Source organism: Geotrypetes seraphini, chromosome 1 (genome assembly GCF_902459505.1).
Source record: "Geotrypetes seraphini chromosome 1, aGeoSer1.1, whole genome shotgun sequence".
NCBI lineage: Eukaryota > Metazoa > Chordata > Amphibia > Gymnophiona > Dermophiidae > Geotrypetes > Geotrypetes seraphini.
The window spans coordinates 463594053-463615290 of NC_047084.1; the positions used below are offsets into that span (position 1 = coordinate 463594053).

General features: G+C 42.4%; 1 protein-coding gene across 1 annotated transcript in view; it reads left to right on the forward strand.

The window, feature by feature from the left end:
- Positions 1–2120: 2120 nt before the first annotated feature.
- WAS (WASP actin nucleation promoting factor) overlaps positions 2121–21238 on the forward strand; it is a 74964-nt gene continuing 55846 nt past the window's right edge. The window contains exons 1-4 of the mRNA XM_033923501.1: positions 2121–2271; positions 12153–12293; positions 17424–17510; positions 18282–18378. Of these exons, the coding sequence (XP_033779392.1) occupies positions 2155–2271; positions 12153–12293; positions 17424–17510; positions 18282–18378 (442 nt within the window). The 5' untranslated portion in view covers positions 2121–2154. The remainder of the gene's footprint in view (positions 2272–12152; positions 12294–17423; positions 17511–18281; positions 18379–21238) is intronic.

Sequence of the window (21238 nt, forward strand, 5' to 3'; positions counted from 1 at the left end):
ATTATCACCAGCTTCATTTCTTTCTCCTATGCCGTGCTTTAAAACCACTGAAAAGCTATGAAATATCACACAAAAGAGTTTAAGATACTGCTATTTCAAATTAGCATTTATCTACACATGCAGTATCCTTCATGCATGCACTTTAAAGATATCTCGCAGGATCCTCAGATATGCCTCTCATGAGCTGTGATTGTGCTACATAAGATTTGTGCACTTCAAATCTTCATTTGATCTAGCCAGGGCCGGATTTTCCTATAGGCTAACTAGGCTTCAGCCTAGGGCCTCAAGATCAAGAGGGGCCTACATTCAAATTGTTAGCAAAATTAAAATTACACTATTCTAAAAACAGTGAACACTAAAACACTGAACCGAAAATAAGGAGAAATTCTACGCTTCGGGATCGGAACCGGCTCCGGCTGCAACGGGGCGCCAACTCGGCTTCTCCCTTTCTTTTTCTCGCCCTGGGAGGAGGATCGGGGAGGGAAAGACGTCAGTCCGGAAACAGCTGGGCAAAGCCCAGCCCCGCGGGGAGAGAGGCAAAATGTGGATCCATCAGGACAGGGCGGCCCAGACTGGCATCGGGGGGGGGTGGGGGTGGGGGGGGGGGTTTCAGTGGAAGGGGGATGGGAGGCAGGCAGGCTGGCATCGGAGGGGAGGTGGGGGGGTTTAATGGAAGGCAGGCAGGATGGCATGGGGGGTGTTCAATGGAAGGGGATTGGGAGGCAGGCAGGCATTGGAGGGGGGGTGAGGTGAGGAACGACGCACTGGGGGCACTATGGAAATAGGAAGGGGCAATGTTGTGTGTTATGTTTGATTAGTTATTGTTACAAGTACTATATATAGTGCTGAGAAAAAATGTCCAAGTAAGTGTTCTCGACTTTTTTTTATTTATTATCCGTGTCACATTTTTTATAAAGGTTAGTACCAATAACAACATGTTTCATTTAACATATTGATATATATCACAGTAATGATGTATTTTATTATCTCTCATGTAATTTACAAACTTAAAAATGGGAGGTGAAAGGGCCTCATAAGTGGAATAGCCTAGGGCCTCTTTTCATCTAAATCCGGCCCTGGATCTAGCGGTATATTTTAGAACTTATTATAAATTCTTATGAAAGTTATATTAAATGCATAATCTTAGAAATATTTTGTAGTGACTTATCTTTTATTTATTGTTTCAAACAGCATCAGGTGGAGACATGTTTCTCCAACATGTGTTTTCCAACCATTTAATCTTCAGGTGTACTTCCTACTTTTGTATTGAAGTCCCCTGGATGTGGTGTTAGGAATCGTAAAGTACCTACATAGGTGCGATTCATGTCAAAGGTAGGCACCAGAAATGTAGGCCTTGAAAACCATGGCCTATATTTCTGGTGCCTTCATTTACAGTAGGCCTGATTCTCTATACGATGCTGTCACGTGATTGACACACAATGGGTGGCTTAAGGCAGCTGCCGATAACGGTGCCATTTAGAGAAGGCCTTAGTGCCTTAGTACAGTTGTGTCAAAGTCCCTCCTCGAGGGCCGTAATCCAGTCGGGTTTTCAGGATGACCCCAATGAATTTGCATGAGATCTATTAGCATACATTGAAAGCAGTGCATGCAAATAGATCTCATGCATATTCATTGGGGGGCTAGTGAACAAAATGGGCTCCTCTCATGTAAGGGATATTGAATAATCAAATCTCCCAGTAAGGGCCAGATGTACGATGCATTTTTCCCCACAAACACCAAATAGGAATACCCCTGAGTGTGTGCGTGTGCTCTTATTTTTCTGCGATGGAAGTTTGCATTACTGTTGTATCTGTGAGCACATGCAGTGGGCTTGCATTTCAAGTATTTTTATCCTTGTTGTAGTCTCTAAAATTTGTGAACTATAAACAGGCAGCCTGAGAAAAAGGAAGAAAGATTGAGACAGAAAAGTCCACTTGCAGCACATCACTGAATTTTGCATTCAGTGGTTTTTGGACTTCCTGTATGACAAAAGCAGCCTCCATAAATGATAAAACAGAAAAAAAAAAATGTGCTCATATGCGGAAGTTCTTTTTCTTTCAGACAAGCACCTTCCTTTGCCTGGTATTATACAGGGCAAGGGTGTGCAGAGGAAGGATTCCCCTTCCTCACCCTCCAGCCTTCCACCTGTGAAAGATGAGTAGAAGGGCCCCAAGGCCAGGGGTCCAGGGACACCAGGAGAATGTCCCTTCATGCCTCCTTCAGCCACAGGAGAACGATCAAGTCTTTGAGCTACTAGGAAGAAAATGTATGGTGAGTAACAGTTTCATTTTTCTAAAGGGTGGTTTCTTGGAGTGTCATTTCTATTGTACCAAGTTTGACATGGTTCTTCCTTGACAATACTGGTCAGTTTGCTCCTACTCCTAGGCTCCTGGCACTCTGCCTTAGGTGCAGTGGGATGCAGGGCACATATCTAGACCACATGCAGCTCCTGAGGGTTAAGATACCCTTCCATAATTTCCTCGGCTTTCAGGAGAATGCTTCTCAGCAGATCCACTGACATGCTGTGCCAGGGAGTTGCACATACCAATGATCCCTGCAGGTGTTCCAGGCCTTAGACATCTCAACAAATTTTAGAACTGATGCCATATCTCTAATGTCCACTTACAGCTGCCGAAGTGGTACCTAGGTTTAGAGGCAAGGTCAAAAGGCAGCCCATCCATTGTATCTCTGAACTTATATAACATTTATTTGTTTTGATATATATCAATAAAACACTGTACTCCCGAAGCAAGAGAAGATAAAAGTGTTTGCCCAAATTCACAAGGGGTGTCAGTGAGAGAAGCAGAATGCGAACCTTGTATTTTGGTCTCCAGTCCATTACTCTGATTACACACTAAGCCACTTATTCTCCTTTTCAATTTCACTTAAGGAAAGCAGGAATTACAAGTTCCTTAGGTCTGTCTATTATTTCAGTGTTCACCTGTCAATTCCATTTTAAGATCTGTGGAGCAGGCCTTGCCTCTTCCATGTGCATTCAGCGAAAGGGGTAGGCCACTGGAGTCTTCATACAGCCAATGTATTGCTTCATATGGCGTCAGCAACTAGTGTGCCAAGCAAAGACTTTGGTTTGTTTGACCCTTTTTTCCTGATTTTTGGATGCTTTTTTCAGTTCATTTCACAAATACCATTTTAATAAAAATGCTTAGCATGCACTAAAATGTTGTAATATGTACTAATCTATTTAATACTTGTTTAAGTTTAAAGTTTATTGAAATTTTGCTATCCCGCACCAAGGGAAATACCATCTGGGCAGCTTACAGTCCACAAACATTTATTCAATAATAAAACAAATATACAGTCATGTGAAATTAAGGTTAAAAAAGGGAAGAACTACAAATTTCGAAAGAAAGAGTTTAAGGGTAACACATTTGGGATACATTTTGTATTTTGCATAATACCATCAGCATAATCAATAACACTGAATTGAATTTGCGTCAGAAAAAAAAAGAAACGTTTTCAGATCCAATTTAAACCTATCGACTGAAGGTTGTTGACCAAAGAGATATTCTTAAAGAATTCCAAACCTTTGGGACACTAAGAGAGAAGATGGCTTCTCTAACATGCTCATGGACTAATTCCCGATAAGATGGAGCTGATTTTAAAGGTCTACACAACACACAAATAGATTTAGTGCAGGGGTGTCCAACCTTTTGGCTTCCCTGGGCCGCAATGGCCGAAAAAAATGTTTCTGGGGCTGTACAAATGCGTAAACGCTGCGGCAAGACAGAGGAGGGAGCCAGCAAGACGGTAAACACCCGGGGGCAGCAGAGAAAAACACTGCATAGCCCTCGACCGGGGCCGCACAAAATACTTCATGGGGCCGCATGCAGCCCTTGGGCTACAGGTTGGTCACCCCTGATTTAGTGCAAGCTAACAAACGAAATACTCACTGATTGCACGTCCCTAACAAACCGCCTCCTTTGCTAACACGTAGCATGGGTTTTAGCCTATGAGCATCGGAGCAGTTACCGCCGCTGCCGGCGCTAAAACCCGCACTACACGTTAATAAAGGAGGGGGTATTAGAGAGCTTGAGGAATAGATTGAAGGTTAGTTTGGCCTCTCCTGCCTCCCTCCACCACTTTATATACATCTGTATCATACTAAATAGACTTTGTAGCACTGTATAAATGTTTAGTTGTAGTCATAAGAGCAGTAATTACAGCAGCAAAACCTGGACTGGCTCAGCCTATCTCTGATGACCTGAAGCTATCTGATCATTTGCTGAGGTGTTTCCAACATTTAACCTGGTTTGATGATTTCCTTGGGTCATAGATTACATCTGAATCTCATAACATTTAAATAAAGAGAACAGGGTTAGAAGGGGGAAGTAAAAGGCCTGAGTGAGGTCTTAAAATAAATTGTGGCCATTTTCTATTCATACATGGAGAAAATTCTCAAATTCCCCCTTTCCTCTCATCCATCCACACACTGACACTTGTGCACTGCACCTCTAGGAGTGGTTTATTTAGTCCCTTGAAAACCCAAAACCCTGTGTGTAGAGAGGGTTGAACAGAAAGTGAAGATTGAAGGGTTACTTGAATTAGCTGAAACGCAATTCAGTTTAAAAAAGGGCTTTAAAAAAAAAGCCAATTGTAGTTCAGCTCTTGCGTTTAAGCACTTTCTGTTCAACCCTGTGCACGCAAGAAAGAACAGAAGTGCACTTCAAACCCATACTTCCTGTCTACAAGGCAAGAGTTCTGCTCTGCTTAATAACAGAGGCCCCACTTGCTAACTGGAGACCTTTTACTTGTGTTACCAGATTACCTGATCATTATTGTAGCCTTTCTTTACCAGCTAGTAATGCTGCCCGATTCAGGAAAAAATATTTTGATTCGATTCAGCCTATTGACTCGATTTTTCGATTCGATTTTCCTGCCCAATTGGGTAGTGTTGTTTTTTGTTGTTTTTTTTCAGACATCCTGGTGGGTTTATTGTATAGCCTCTTCACCTCCTTTGCCCTCTCCTACCCATACTGGCACTATGGTATAAACAAAAAATGGCTTTTCTCAAAAAATGTAAGTCTCCCTCCAACTTAGGAATCAAGGAAACTCTTAAATCTTGGCATCCCAAGTCCTCTAAATTTTCTTCACACTTCTACCTCTAACCCTCTGTTGTAGTTCCTTCCTATTTCTCCTACTGTATACCGCGTCGAGCTCTACGAACGTGGAGATGATGCGGTATACAAACCTAAGGATTAGATTAGATTAGATAAAAGACTTTTCTTCTCTCTGTTAAATCCTAGCTCACGTTTGCAGTCTAATACCAGCTCTGGCAGGATACACATTTCAAATCTGACATATTGTAATCACAAAACAGAAAATAAGATTATTTTTTCTACCTTTTGTTGTCTGGTCATTATTGAAATCATGTTGGTCCCAGGCTCTGGTTGTCTTCTTTTTTTTTTTTTTTAATCTTTATTGATTTCCAAACTTTGAAAGTGCAATACAAATGATAATCAGAAAAACTGCAAAACACACTATTCACTATACAATTATTATATTAAACAATCATTTTCTCCCAACCTCATCATCAATCTTAATAATACATATGATGTGATTACAAATTATAAATAAATAATTTAACTGTTCAAAATACATTTCCCTCCCCCCACCCTCCCTGGATGTGTAAGGAAAACTAATGATAAAGAAAGAAACATGACCCATATTATAATATAATAAAATTAGTAAATGGAGACCATACATCATTAAAGGATTTTCTAGTCCCCAAACTTTCCGCCATCATCCTTTCATACTTATATGTGGTACACACATTAACCCACCAAAAAGTGAAATATCCTATCATAATTTTCCAATTTTGTGTAATCAATTGAACAGCTATTCCTGTCATAATCAGGAAAAGGCGACTTTTATACTTATCTAAAGTAGCTGCTTCAAGAATGAGATTAATTTGTCCCCAAATTGACTTCCAGAAACCAAAAATCAATGGACAAAAATACAACAGATGATCCAAAGTCCCTATATTCGATTTAGAATTATCTATTTTTTTAAATTGAACTGGGGTCCAAAAAATCCTATGCAATAAAAATAACCATGTTTGTCTCATAGATGCTGACGCTGTACATCGTAATCTCCAAGTCCAAATTTGTGGCCAACGAGACACAGAAATATATTGTTTTATCTCGATGCTCCAAATATCTCTAAGACCATTTTTTGGCTTCTTATTTAAAAATCCAGAAATCAATTTGTACCACTGGGCGACCTGATGTCCTACTAGATCTGTCTGATAGCAAAGAATCTGCAAGCTATAATAAATTTTTAAGTTTTTCCATTCAGGGAACCCACTCTGAATAGCCTGCTTCAACTGCAACCACCTATACTGTTGAGACTTTAAAAAGCCAAATGATTGTTGCAGCCGTGAAAAATCAAGCAGTTTTTCATTAGACATAACATCATCCAATGTCCTAATACCTGCCTGCATCCAATTCTTCCAGGCGATCCCAGCACCGCCTATTTGAAAAGGACTGCAAAGTAGATTTCATTATAGGAACTTTTTTTAATTTGTCAATAAATTTAATTGTTTTTCACGTAACCAATAGAATTATGTTGTCCTTAGCATATCTAGGTATTCTGATACTTGGTACATGAGATAGTCGCTAAGGGGACATAATTTTTCCATTCAAGATATAACCAATCTGGAAGATATTCCATGAGGTCAGGGAGGATCCAATACATAACTTGACTCATTATATAGGCTTGATGATATCTATAAAAATTGGGAAAATTTACCCCACCCTCCACAATTGTTTTTTGTAAAGATACTAGAGCAATTCTCGCATTTTTCCCAAGCCAAATAAATTTTGTCAGAATACTATTTAACTTTTTGTAAAAGGACCCTTGAAAATAAACTGGCAACATACCCTTTTGGTAGCAAACCACAGGTAAAATCATCATTTTTACCATTTGAACTCTCCCCCACCAAGACAGATGTAAAGGATTCCTTTGCTCACACAATTCCGTGACCTTCAGCAATAAGGATTTTTCATTTACTTTCATTGTTTCTTCCAATGTACTTTTTATCCAAATACCTAAGTATTTTATACCATCTTCCTTCCAACTAAAAGGACATGAATCAAATAATCCTTTTTCACAATGTACATTTAATGGAAGAACCTCTGATTTACTCCAATTTATTTTGTAACCAGAGAATTTTCCAAATTTATCTATCAAATCCAGTAAATGTGGAATGGTCAATTCAGGATTCCTCAAATAAATCAAAATATCATCTGCATATGCAGAAACTTTATATTCCCGACCTGCATAAGAAATACCTCTTATCTCCTCCGCTTGTTGAATAGCTAAAAGTAAAGGTTCCAGAACAATATCAAATAACAAAGGAGATAATGGACTCTGGTTGTCTTCTGATAACTCGCTTGCCAGGGCCTCCTGCCCTTTTGTCGTTTCCTTCTTTCTTCGTGCTAACCATCCATCTTCTATCTCTGTCCTCCCCTTCCCTCCCCCGGAGGTCTGGCATCTTTCCTTTTTTCATCTCCATCCCTGCAACTGCAGCGATGGACTCCCCACCCCCCATCCTCAGATCCACCATCTCTATTTTTCTCAACTACCCTTTCATCCAGCATCTCTCCCTCCTTCCCCACCACTCCAGGGTCCACCAGCTCTCCCTTTTTCTTCCCAACTACCCTCCTATCTAGTATCTCTTTCCCTCCACCCCCCTCTCCACACCATCCCTTGTGTCCAACTTCTCTCCCTTTCTGTTCCTTCCCTCCCTAAATCCCATTGTCAACCACCTCTCTCCCAGTTGGATCCTTCATCATTTTCAAGGAAGCACGAGATCCAGATTTTTACCCAGTACTCTGCTTTTTGTTCCCTTTCTGTTCTCACTGGTTTCTCTTGCTGTCTCTTTTTAACATTTCCTCTTCCCCCAACCAAACACCAGCAGTTTCTCTGACTAGCTCCCCTCAGGTCAATCTCTCTCCCTCCAGCCTGTCCCACTCATCTGGGCCCAGCAGTTTCTCTGACTAGCTCCAGTCCCCACAGGTCAATCTCTCTCCCTCCAGCCTGTCTCACTCATCTGGGCCCGCTCATACATCCATAACTCTATTCTCCCATCCCCCGCAGGATCCTTTACTTGCTTGTTGCACTTTCACTCTTGGGGTCGTGCGGGCAGTGCCAGTGAAGCAACCACACTGCCTTCAGCGGCCCTGGAAGCCTATCACTCAGTTACAGTTTCCTGTCCCTACATAGGCGAGAATTCTCCGGGAAGTGCCAGGAACTGGTCCACAGCTGCAGACGGGAGATAACCAGAAAGACCCGTTTCAAGATTTCGAATTTACGCCCAGTAGCGTCTATGACGAACTATCAAGACTCAAAGTAAACAAAGCCATGGGACCGGATAACCTACACCCCAGAATGCTCAGGGAGTTAAGGGAAGTCCTGGCAGAACCATTATCTGTTCTTTTCAATCTTTCCCTAAGCACAGGAAGGGTCCCCTTGGACTGGAAAACCGCCAATGTAATCCCACTCCACAAAAAGGGCTGCAGGACAGAGACAGCAAACTACAGACCAGTGAGTCTCACGTCTATAGTGTGTAAACTCATGGAAACACTGATCAAACAGAATCTTGACACAATCCTAGACGATGAAAAACTGCGTGATCCACACCAACACGGGTTCACCCAGGGTAGATCCTGCCAATCTAATCTGATTAGCTTTTTTGACTGGGTTACTAGACAACTGGACGCCGGAGAGTCACTGGACGTGGTATATTTGGATTTCAGTAAAGCATTTGATAGCGTCCCTCATCGAAGATTACTGAACAAGCTGAAATCGATAGGATTAGGAGACACTCTAACTACATGGGTTGGGGATTGGCTGAGCGGTAGACTTCAGAAGGTGGTGGTGAACGGTACCCCATCCGAAGCATCGGACGTGGCCAGTGGAGTGCCGCAGGGCTCGGTCCTGGGCCCGATTCTATTTAACTTATTCATAAGAGATATTACGCAAGGACTTAGTGGAAGGGTATCACTGTTCGCCGACGCCGCCAAACTTTGCAACATAGTAGGCAAAAGCTTATTACCTGATAATATGGCACACGACCTACTGCTGCTGGAACAATGGTCAACTACTTGGCAGCTAGGCTTCAATGCTAAAAAATGCAAGATAATGCACCTGGGTAAGAGAAACCGGCGTAGAACTTATGTACTAAATGGTGAGACCTTGGTTAGGACCACGGCGGAACGCGACCTAGGGGTGATCATTAGTGAGGACATGAAGGTTGCCAATCAAGTGGAGAAGGCTTCCTCCAAGGCAAGACAAATGATGGGGTGTATCCGCAGAGGTTTCGTCAGCAGGAGACCTGAAGTTATGATGCCGTTGTACAGAGCCATGGTGAGGCCTCACTTGGAGTACTGTGTTCAGTTTTGGAGACCACACTACCGAAAGGACGTGCTGAGGATCGAGTCGGTTCAGCGAACGGCCACCAGGATGGTCTTGGGGCTCAAGGATCTCACGTATGAAGAAAGATTTAAAAAATTGCAGCTGTACTCACTTGAGGAAAGAAGAGAACGGGGAGATATGATTGAAACATATAAGTACATCACGGGATGCATCGAGTCAGAAGATGATATCTTCTGGCTCATGGGACCCTCGACCACCAGAGGGCATCCGCTGAAAATCAGGGGAGGGAAGTTTCATGGCGACTCCAGGAAGTACTTCTTCACCGAAAGAGTAGTGGATCATTGGAACAGATTCCCACTCCAGGTAATAAAGGCCAGCAGCGTGACGGATTTTAAGAGAAAATGGGATACTCACGTGGGATCTTTAAGGGAGTAAATTCAGGGGAGGGGATACTTGGGATGGGCAGACTTGGTGGGCTATAGCCCTTTTCTGCCGCTTTTTTCTATGTTTCTATGTTTCTAACATGGGAAGTCTTTCATCCATTCCGACCCCATGACAGTTGTCGGTGGAACACTGATCTCTCCATTAGCCGCTGTTCGCCCTATCTGAACCTGCTCCTCGCTCTGCACAGCACACAAATTCCAACTTCCACAGTGTATAAACCGTGCCAGGAAACCAAACCCCACCCTAACACTCGAAAGGCAGCCTTCTCCATGGTCAGACGCTGTAACAGAGGAAAAGCTTCCAGGACTAGCGAAGGCAGCGTGTTTGTAACACTGCCCGCGGCCCCGAAGGTGAGGGGGGGTGGAATGGAGCTCTTGACAGGTGCATGGGTCTTGCATTGAAGACGACTGGCATAGCCTCATGCACTTCCTGACTGACCCCACCGAATCGGCGAGGCTGATTTAAAAAAAAAACAAAAAAAACAACATAACAACAAATTGATTCGAATTGATTCACCCAAAGTGAATCGGTGAATCGATTCGAATTGCGAATCAGGCAGCACTACCAGCTAGACTTTGATACATCCAGCCAATTAATTCTGCTCAGTTATTCCTGTCCATATAGCAGAGTAGAGAATGACACAGTGACAAATTTGTTGCCGTCCCCGCGAGATCTCAATATCCCTGTTCTGTCCCCGCAAGTGCTGTCTCTGTCCCTGTCCCATTCCTGCAAGCTCTGCCTTAACTGCATAAGCCTCAAACACTTATGATTTTAAAAGAGGGATCCTGTGGGGACCGAAAAAAAAAAGTACTTAGGATATATCTCAACTGCTAGCCCTACAGCATGCCTACTTTCAAGAGCATCCACTAGAAGCAGTTCTATAAGTGGGTGTCTCCTTTTAGACACCCCAATGCTGCACAGTGACAGCCTATCCTAGAACAGCAATAAGAGGACATTTGCAAAACAGTGCTTCGCATTGAGGATAAGACCCCTGAAGGAGGCCTCACAGCCGAAACACGTACGTGTTGGGTCTTGAGTGAGTAAAAACATAGTAACATAGTAGATGACAGCAGATAAAGATCCGAATGGTCCATCCAGTCTGCCCAACCTGATTCAATTTAAATTTTTTTAAATTTTTTCTTCTTAGCTATTTCTGGGCAAAAATCCAAAGCTCTACCTGATACTGTGCTTGGGTTCCAACTGCTGAAATCTCCGTCAAAACCTACTCCAGCCCATCTACACCCTCCCAGCCAATGAAGCCCTCTCCAGCCCATCCTCCCCCATAAGGCCATATACAGACCGTGCAAGTCTGCCCAGTACTGGCCTTAGTTCAATATTTAATATTATTTTCTGATTGAGCACCACAGGTCTCCTCTTTTGTTTTTCTTTATTTCTTGCCATACACCAGCCATAGACCTTACCTAACTGCAGGCACTTAAATGCAGCAAGAGTACAAGTGACATATCATATTTTGTAAGCTGCGCACAAAAGTGGCAACTCCATCCACAATCCTCCCATATTCTGCTCATATGGACGCTCCCTTGAACTTATAGTATGCGCTGTGCCATTTATGTGCACCCTTACAATGCTCACTCAATCCATTTCCTGCCACTTTCATTTCACATAATTGCTGGTTCTCTGTAAGTCAACGAAAACGCAATGTTCTTGACCTTCCTTTATTTCTTCAATCAATGTTGAGAAAAATGTCCATATCAACCATATTAAAAAATTAATGGACCCGACATGGGCCATGTTTCGGCTAACAAAGCCTTTCTCAAGGGTCCTAGAGTATGAAATAAAACAAAACCCAAAATTAAACATAAATGGAAAGCATACAAATGTGAACGAGAGACATACATATATGTGTTAGGGACATGACTGTGAATGTGTGTGACCATATCCATTGCTGAATTGGTGATATATTCACAATGAAGACTGTGGATATAATGTGAAACGTGCGTCATGAATCTTAAAGAAACATATATATCTGTAATTGTGATAATATTGAAACCACATATACATAGAGTGTGATATGGAGTCTACATATGGATGTTGTTGGATTGCTCCTTTTTCTGTGGAACATTGGGTCTTCCTGTTTTTGCTTCTCACAGAAAAACTGTAAGTACCCTATTACAAAATTGCTTTTCATGTGTTACCATCTTCAGTTTTATTCAGTCATCTTGGACAAATGAGCATACAAGATCCCTCACTTAGTTCAAACCTAGGGTGTCAATTTTAAAGCATGAACCTCTTCTTTCAATGCTCAGCTCACGATCTGGATGTCACCCCTTTTTTTTTTTTTTTTACTGCAGAGTTTGTGCACATCTGTGGCACAGCTGTTCCTGGCGCTGCCTCCTGGGAGCCCTCATTGGAACAAGCAGCACTGCGGGGTGCTGTGCTTTGTGAAGGACAATCCTAGACGTTCCTACTTTATTCGGCTATATGACCTGAAGGTAAGGGAGGCAGGAAGAGAGTAATTTTATAAAGAAGATGCTAGAATTTATGTGCTGATTACACAAAAGATTTCTTAATCGAACCCTATCCTTTCAGGCAGGACTTTGGAACAAAAGTTTTAGTGGTATGATCTTAAATTTTTCTTCTTACCAGGCCTTTAGAAGATTGTTAAAAACGTATCTGCTTGATAAATATGTATAATCTAGATAATAATTTCTTAATGTTATATTTTACATATAGTTTACTCTGTTTTGTGGTGTAAATTTGCTGTGTTTTTACAGTTCTTACCTCTTGTAACCCGCACTGAACCATGAGGTATTGCGATATATAAATAAATTTATCATTATTATTATATAAATGACTAAATTACAGGCACATGCAAGAAAATGCCAGTATTCCACATAAGCGCTGTTCTATAATCCGGCATCTAAATGCAGTGGCATGTAGTTTAAACTTGGGCAAATACGTGCCTGGAGACTGAGCAGGGTGCACAGTTATAAGAGTAAATAATATAATTATATGATTTATGCATGTATTTCAGCAATTGGTCAGGTACTAGTGAGCTGGATTGGCCACTGTGAGAACAGGCTACTGGGCTTGGTGGACCATTGGTCTGACCCAGTAAGGCTATTCTTTTCTTATGTTCTAATTTAGCCACGAGCACTTACTGTAGGCCCAACTTAAGTTGAAAACGCCATTTATAAAAAAAAGGAAAAAAAAGCATTTAAAAGAAAAAAATTTAGGTGCCTAAAAAAAAAATAAAAACACCGGAATCGTGCCTACAGAAGCGCTTTATTATGCTTAATGCCACTGTAGGCGTGGCAAATGCCAGAAGTGGCTTTAGGCATTGTAAAGCACCTCTGTAGGCACGATTCACGTAAAGGTAGGTGCCGGAAATGTAGGCCTTGAAAACCCTGGCCTACATATCTGGTGTCTACCTTTTCCGAAGCCGTGATAACCGTCATGTGATTGACATGCGATCAGCGGCTATTTTTAAGGTGGTCACCAAAAACACCACCGTTTATAGAATCCATGCCTTACTGTGTACTAGCTCTGTAATGGGCATAAGTGCCAGGGCTCAAGGGACTGGTGCCTAGTCAACTTTTGCATTGATGTCCCCATCCCCGCAGTCTGGTATCTCTCTCTCTCCCTCCCTCCCCCCCCCCAGCACCACCAGTGCTCCAGTATCTCCCCCTGTCTCTCATGTCTTCCTCTCCTGCTAGACCAGGTGAGGCACTGGCTTAGGATACAGATGATAAAGGGTGCCAAAATCCCAGTCCAGTATCTATCCCTCTAGAAGTTTGAAGGTAGATCAGACTGGGATTTTGGCCGTCTTTATCACCGGTGCTCTGGGCCTGGGCCTCACCTGCTCCACAAATAAGTGCTCAGGCCTAAATTATAGCTACCTATTTGACCAGTTATACTAGTACTCTGTAAAGGAAAGGAGACACCTACTTCCCTTTTTAAAATAGATGCCTCTCTAGGCACCTAAGTAAAGGCACACTGTTTTAGAATTGCCCTTTGTGTGGCTGGATGTATACTTCTGCACAACACCTCACTACGCAGCCCTTCCAGACTATAATGCAATTGCACACAGAGATTCCTCATTATAATATTTCTCCTAGCCTGCAATATGATTCTGCTCAATGACACCTCAGAGCACCTTGACTGATTTGAAAATGGTGATTAGGGAGAAGAGTGTGCCGTATTGGTTAGAGTAAACACCATAAAGTCCAACAGGACAGAGAACCCACGGGTATAAAACAGTACAAAAGGAAGTGGGAACGGGCAATGAACACTCCAGTGAAGATCACTGATGTAAAACCAACTTGTTTATTTCAGAAAAAGACACAAGCAGAAGCTGGGACCCGACACAGCACTGTGTTTCGGTGTCTGAGGAACGCCTGCATCAGGGGTCACTGTGGCGTATATGTTCACAGATGACAGGTCTGGGATAAAACAAAGCTTGGTCCAACTAACATGCCAGAGTAACCAAAATCACTGAAAAACTATCATTTTCAAAAAAGCTACAGCCTCAGCACTTTGAGGTAGTGGGTGTATACCCCACACTGCTTCTTGTGAACCAGGGCAAGTGACTTAAGGGCAAATTCTATAAGAAGCGCCCAAAAGTTAGACGCCTATATAGGCACTGTTCAGCACGATTCAAGCACAATTGGGTGCTGTTTAGTGAATCACACTGAGCGGCACCTATTTTGGAGGTGCCCATTAAATAGGCCAGCTCTAGGCACAACTAAAATTTGGTGCCCATGTTTCGGTGTCTGAGGAATGCCTGCATCAGGGGTCACTGTGGCATATACGCTTAAGAGCAGTGATTGTGTAAGAAGGCGCCTAACATGTGGCCACGTCCATACCTAATATGCATAGCGCCTATTTTTTTTAAGGCCACCTAAATTTTTAGAGGTACCTTGTTACAGAATTGCGCTTTCTTGATAGGCGCCTAGGTTTCAATCGGTGCTGATTAAAAAGCTTAATTAAGCTTGTTATTCAATTTAGATAGGCGCCTATCTAGTTGGGGCGCCTCCGAAATAGGTGCCTAACTTTAGGCGCTGGTTACAGAATTTGGGCCTTAATCCTCCACTGCCCCATGTACATCAGACAGATTATGGACCTGCTGGGGAAGATAGGGGAAAATGCTTGAGAACCTGATTTGTAACCCATTCTCAGCTACTTTGGGAGAACAGGCTAAAAGATCAAACATACCAAACCGCCTTCCATGCTAAAGAATTTCGATTACTGCTGCTTACATTCTGCTCTTTCCAACATTTCAAAACGCAGTTGAAAATCCATTTTTTTTCAAAATATCTGATTGATTAGCTTTACACTGCTTTCTATTGTATTTTTCATTACTAATCTCTTGTAAACCGCATCGAACTTATGGTTATGCGGTATAGAAGAGAGACTGAACAAATTGCAGCTCTATACTCTCGAGGAACATAGGGAGAGGGGAGACATGATCGAAACATTTAAGTACCTCACGGGACGTGTCGAAGTGGAAGATGATATTGTCTTTCTCAAGGGACCCTCGGCCACAAGAGGGCACCCGCTCAAACTCAGGGGCAGAAAATTTCATGGCAACACCAGAAAGTATTTCTTCACAGAGAGAGTGGTTGATCATTGGAACAAGCTTCCAGTGCAGGTGATCGAGGCAAACAGTGTGCCAGACTTTAAGAATAAATGGGATACCCATGTGGGATCCCTACGAGGGTCAAGATAAGGAAATTGGGTCATTAGGGCATAGACAGGGGGTGGGTAAGCAGAGTGGGCAGACTTGATGGGCTGTAGCCCTTTTCTGCCGTCATCTTCTATGTTTCTATGTTTCTATGATGTTATGCTATGTTATAAATGATCCAATTAGAAATAGAACAAATGCATGGGAATATGAAAGCATTATTTAGGACAGGGGTGGGCAACCTGGTCCAACTATTAAATTGTATGTGGCCCACAAGACCATGGGAAATATATACAGAAAACATCGACCAGAATTCTGGCAGTTTTAAATACTGTACTGTATTTCAGAATAGCCACTTTAGCAGTTTGTTTCTTTACAGTCTATGCAATCAAGAACTTCTCAGATGTACAAACTGTCTTTTCCTTCTCTTAAAAGAATAAAATCTCTGGGTTATATTTCTCAACCTTTTGCATCTATTTGGAATGAACTTCCTGTTGAGATTAGAACTCTTTTATCTCTTCCATCCTTCAGAAAATCTTTTAAAACACATCTTGAGGAAGTGGATTATGTTATGGCGATTGTACAGACCTCACTGTTAGATCTGACCCTTTTATTTCATCAAATATTTCTATGCAAACTGAGCCGAGCTTCTAATTTAGAAAATGATCCGGTATATAAACCTAAGGATTAGATTAGATTTTAATTAAATTTTTACTTATTTATTTTTAGTAATTATATACCACTTATAGCCCAAGTGATTTACATGCAGGTATTCAAGCATTTTTCCCTTCCTGTCCCGGTGGGCTCACATACTATCTAAAAGTATCTGGGGCAATGGGAGATCATAGACCACATTATCCAAATGGCATCCCGAAGTTAGGCAGCAGTAGGCATCCTAATGCCATCTAACAAACCAATCGAGATGCATGCTTTAAAAAAAAATGCAGGCGCCTGTCTCATGCCTACAGAGGCACATAAGGACCCCTAAGGCCTGCGTGGGTGTGACTTGTGCCAGGAGTGACCTTAGGTGTCCATAGGCATCCCTTATGCGCCTCCATAGGCATGAGACCAGCAATTTAAATGTAAGTCTTTAAAATGCTGGCCTACATTTAAAGCGTCTATGTTAAAAATTAAAAAAAGATGCAGTTCTGGACACGGCACCTGCTGGTGACTGACACATGGCGGGCATTGCTTCTGGAATCAGGCCCTATGTGACTTGCCCAGGGTCACAAGGAGCAGCATGGGATTTGAACCCACAGCCTCAGGGTGATGAGACTGTGGCTCTAACCATTAGAGACTCTCCAGAAGGTTTAGGCCAGGGATAGGGAATCCCAATCTTTGAGAGCCCCAGGCTAGTCAGATTTTTGAGATATCCACAATGAACGTGCATGAGACAGAATGTCATACAATGAAGTTAGCACATGCTAATTTATCTCATGCATAGTCATTGTTGGATTTCCTGAAAACCTGGTTGGCCGGATGTGTCCAGAGGATGGAGTTGAGAGCCCCTGCCATAGACCATACCTTTGTATCTACACTCACTAAGTTCAGTCCTTTCTTTACAGTGCTTCATTGCCCTTTATCCGTCTTCCTCAAATACCTTTTTAAAGATGCTTTTAATACTCAATATTAAAAATTTTTAAATTTTTTACCTACCCCCGTTTCCTTATGTTTTTCCCGTATTTGTTTTTCTAGATATAACAGATGTAATCTTTGCCCTTCTTTCCTTCCCATTTCAAGTCTGTCTTGTCTTAAATTGGATGTTAATGAATTTTAATTTGTATCTCTATAATTTTATGCCTTTTTTTACTTGTGTACATCGCTTTGTAAACAGATTCAGCGATACATCAAATATTAATAAACCTTGAACCTTGAATACATGAACTGGAATAGACAAAATGCCTGAGAAATTATTTCATGCCTCCTCCTTCTCTTCCAGGAGGCAAAAATGGTGTGGGAACAGGAGCTGTACTCTTCCTTTGATTATCTCGCTTCGACCCGTTACTTCCATGTGTTCTGCGCAGATGTGAGTACCACTGTCAGATAAGCGAGCTTCAGGGTTACTGTAAGTCAGGGGTAAGCGATGGCCTAGCAGGAGGCAGACAAGCAAACAGGGAGAAAACAGAATATTGGAGTGTTAAAATCTTCAGTACAGAAAATATACCTGAAGGCAGCAAATTCAGGTAGAATGACAGAAAAACAGGGCTGGAAGGGACCTCAAAAAGTCAACTCATCCTTCCCTCTACCTAAACCACCTCAGACAAATTCAGAGTCGTTTTATAAAGTCTTTCCTGTATGTAAACTATGGTTTATATGTGGAAAATGGCTGTTAAAAATTTGCCTACATTTCTTTATGAAATAAGAGCTCCTATTACTATGCTGCGAAAGCAGTTTTAGCACACGCAGAATTGCCCCGCGCGCTAGACGTTAACACCAGCATTGAGCTGGCGTTAGTTCTAGCCACGTAACGTGGGTTTAGCGCACGCTAAAATTCTGCGTGCGCTAAAAACGCTATCTCAGCATAGTAAAAGGAGCCCTAAGTGTTTTTGCATTAGACAAAAATTACCCTCCATGTGTCTAACCCAGCTCTTAAAAACATCTGGGATAAAGATTTTATCATCTTCCTAAGAGACTTGGTCCAATAGTTTGCTAACAATAGTTCTTCCTAACATCTACAGTATCCTAAATCACTCCTGTTGCAACTTAATCCGTTATTTCTGTCTTACGTCAACTAGAGAGAGAGAACAACCGCTCACTGTCTCCTTTAGAACAAGTTCTTATTTTGGTCTTTCTACAGGATTGCCAGGCAGGGCTGAATTTTGCAGATGAGAACGAGGCTGACATGTTCCACAGTGTGGTGGAGGAAAAAATTCAGAAAAGGCAACAAAGGCAAGGTACGGTAGAAATCCTATAATGAAAGCATCTAAACTAAACTAAACTAAATCTTGGGTTTATATACCGCATCATCTCCACAAGTGGAGCTCGACACGGTTTACATGGTTTGGGATAGAACGGAACTCCAATGGAATTATATAAGTAAGTAAGAAGAGAGGTCAGGGCTAAGAGTACCAGGGAGGGGAAGAGGTTACATTTTGGAAAAGAGCCAGGTCTTCAGATGCTTACGGAATAGTAGAAGGGAGCTCAAGTTACGAAGAGGGGAAGAGAGACTATTCCAGAGCTGAGTGATTCTGAAGGGGAGGGAGGACCCAAGTTTACCAACGAGGGAGATGCCTTTTAAGGAGGGATAGGACAATTTTAGTTTTTGCGTGGATCTAGTGGAAATTGGATTTGAGGAATTCCAGGATAGAGGAATGAGAGGAGGAAGGATGCCGTGGAGGATCTTGAAGGTTAGGCAGGCACATTTAAAGGGGACCCTGGAGATAACAGGAAGCCAGTGGAGCTTCCAGTCCAAAAGAAAAATAAAGACAAATTGAGGGAGAATGACAAAAGATATTGTTAAGAATGATGTGGCTAGACATGCATCAATAGGGAACAGCTAACATGGGTTTAGTAAACAGCAATCCCTGACTTACCAATCTAATAGAAATTGGGGAAAATGAGGATGAGCCCATTGATATAGAGGCATATTTTCAAAGCACTTAGGGCTCCTTTTACTAAGCTGCGTTAGGGCATTATTGCGCGGAATAGCGCGCGCTGAATTGCCCCCGCGCGCTAGACCTTAACTCCAGCATTGAGCTGGCGTTAGTTCTAGCCGCATAGCGTGTGGTGTAGCACGCGGTCATATCCTGCGTGCGCTAAAAACGCTAGCGCACCTTAGTAAAAGGAGCCCTTAGACTTACAAAGTTACATAGAAGGGCATTTTCGATAGAACATCTAAGACCGACTGTGGACATTTTGAGAAAAATGTTCATTTTAAAACCCACAAGATGCCTATCTTTTTCTTTTTTTTTTTTTTTTTTTTCAAAATTTAGCCCAACTATATGTTTTGTCCAGTTAGACATCTAGGGGTCCTTTTATTAAGGCGTGCTAACCGATTTAGCGTGTGCTAAATGCTAAGGCGCCCATAGAATATAATGGAGGCCTTAGCATTTAGCGTGCGCTAATCTTTAGCACGCATTAAATCGGTTAACGCACCTTAATAAAAGGACCCCACTAATTTTTTGCCATTATTAAAAAAAAAGTCCAAATTAAAAACATCCAAAACAAGCCATTTCATGTAGGAGGGGCCAGCATTTTTAATGGACTGGCCACACCAACCATGCCAGCGGAGCAGCGGGTTATTAAGGGTGTCGGGTCCACATCTCACCATAACACCCATACGTTATATGGTGAGCCCTCCAAAACTCCAACAAAACCTACTGTACCCACCTGCCTACCAACCCAATAGCTTCTATGCCTGCAGGTGTCACCTCTATGGCAGTACAGTAGGGTTTTGGTGGGCTTACACTTTCCACCAGAAGTGTACTAGTTAGGGTGGCATATGGGCCTGAATCTCCTTCTCTGCAGTCTACTGCACTGCCCACCCGCTACTCCAGGGACCTCCTTGCAGCTGTACTAGGATTGGCCATAGAATCTGCAGCTGTCATAAAGACAGATATATACTGTTTCATGCAGATATTTGGGGGATGAGCGTGGCCACTGGGAGAGTGTGCAGGAGCCATATTTTCATCCTTCCAGTAGTCATCTGGTCAGTATGGCTACCTTCTTGGCCCTTATTAGTTTTAAAAACAGGTCTAACCCAAAACATCCAAATTGTGCCCTGGACGTTTTGTAAAATGTTTGATTATTGCTGTAAAACGTCCACGTGCTAAGCCTGCACTAAGCCCACCCAAAAAAACACCTCTAACCTGCCACCTTAAGATTTAATAATTTTATTTCTTATATATAGAAACATAGAAACACAGAAAGTGACGGCAGATAAGGGCCAAGGCCCATCAAGTCTGCCCACACCAATGACCCTCCCCTACCTCCCTTTGTGAAGAGATCCCACCTTTCGATCCCATTTAGCTTTAAAATCAGGCACACTGCTGGCCTCAATTACCTGTATCGGAGGACCATTCCATCGATCCACCACCCTCTCGGTGAAGAAGTATTTCCTGGTGTCGCCATGCAATGTCCCTCCCCTGATTTTCCACGGATGCCCTCGTGTTGACGTGGGTTCCTTGAAGAAGAAGATATCCTCCCCCACCTCGATACGGCGCGTGAGGTATTTGAATGTTTCGATCATGTCCCCCCTCTGATACATGTCCTCCCTAAAGATACATTTTGACAGTACATGGGATACAAATGGTTAACAATGAGGATACATTTTGTCAGTAAGTGGGGATACAAGTCATACAAGTGGTTTACGATAAAGCTACATTTTGTCAGGGCATGGGATACAAGGGGAGATAGGGTAAGGGTTAGTCTCAAAGCTAGAGTTGGGGGTAGATGCGAGATAGAGAGGAGTGCCGTAGCGAGAAAGAGGTGGGTAGGGAATTTAGAATTTGTTAAACAATCGAGTTTTCAGGGATTTTCTAAAGTCCGCATATGTGGTGGCCTCAAGTATGGGTTTTCCAAGCCACTGGAGAAAAACACGACCAGAAAGACGTCTAAAAAGTCAGTTTCGAAAATGCCCACTTGGACATTTTGACTAGTACGAGGTCCAAGTGCCAGCTTATGCTGTCTTTTGGATGTCATCTTTTTTGAAAATGAACCCCGTAGTATAACTGGATTTTTAAAAGATGTTCGATAAAGTCCCTCAAGAGAAATTCCTGAGGCATAAGTCATAGGATAAGAGGCATTGTGAATGGG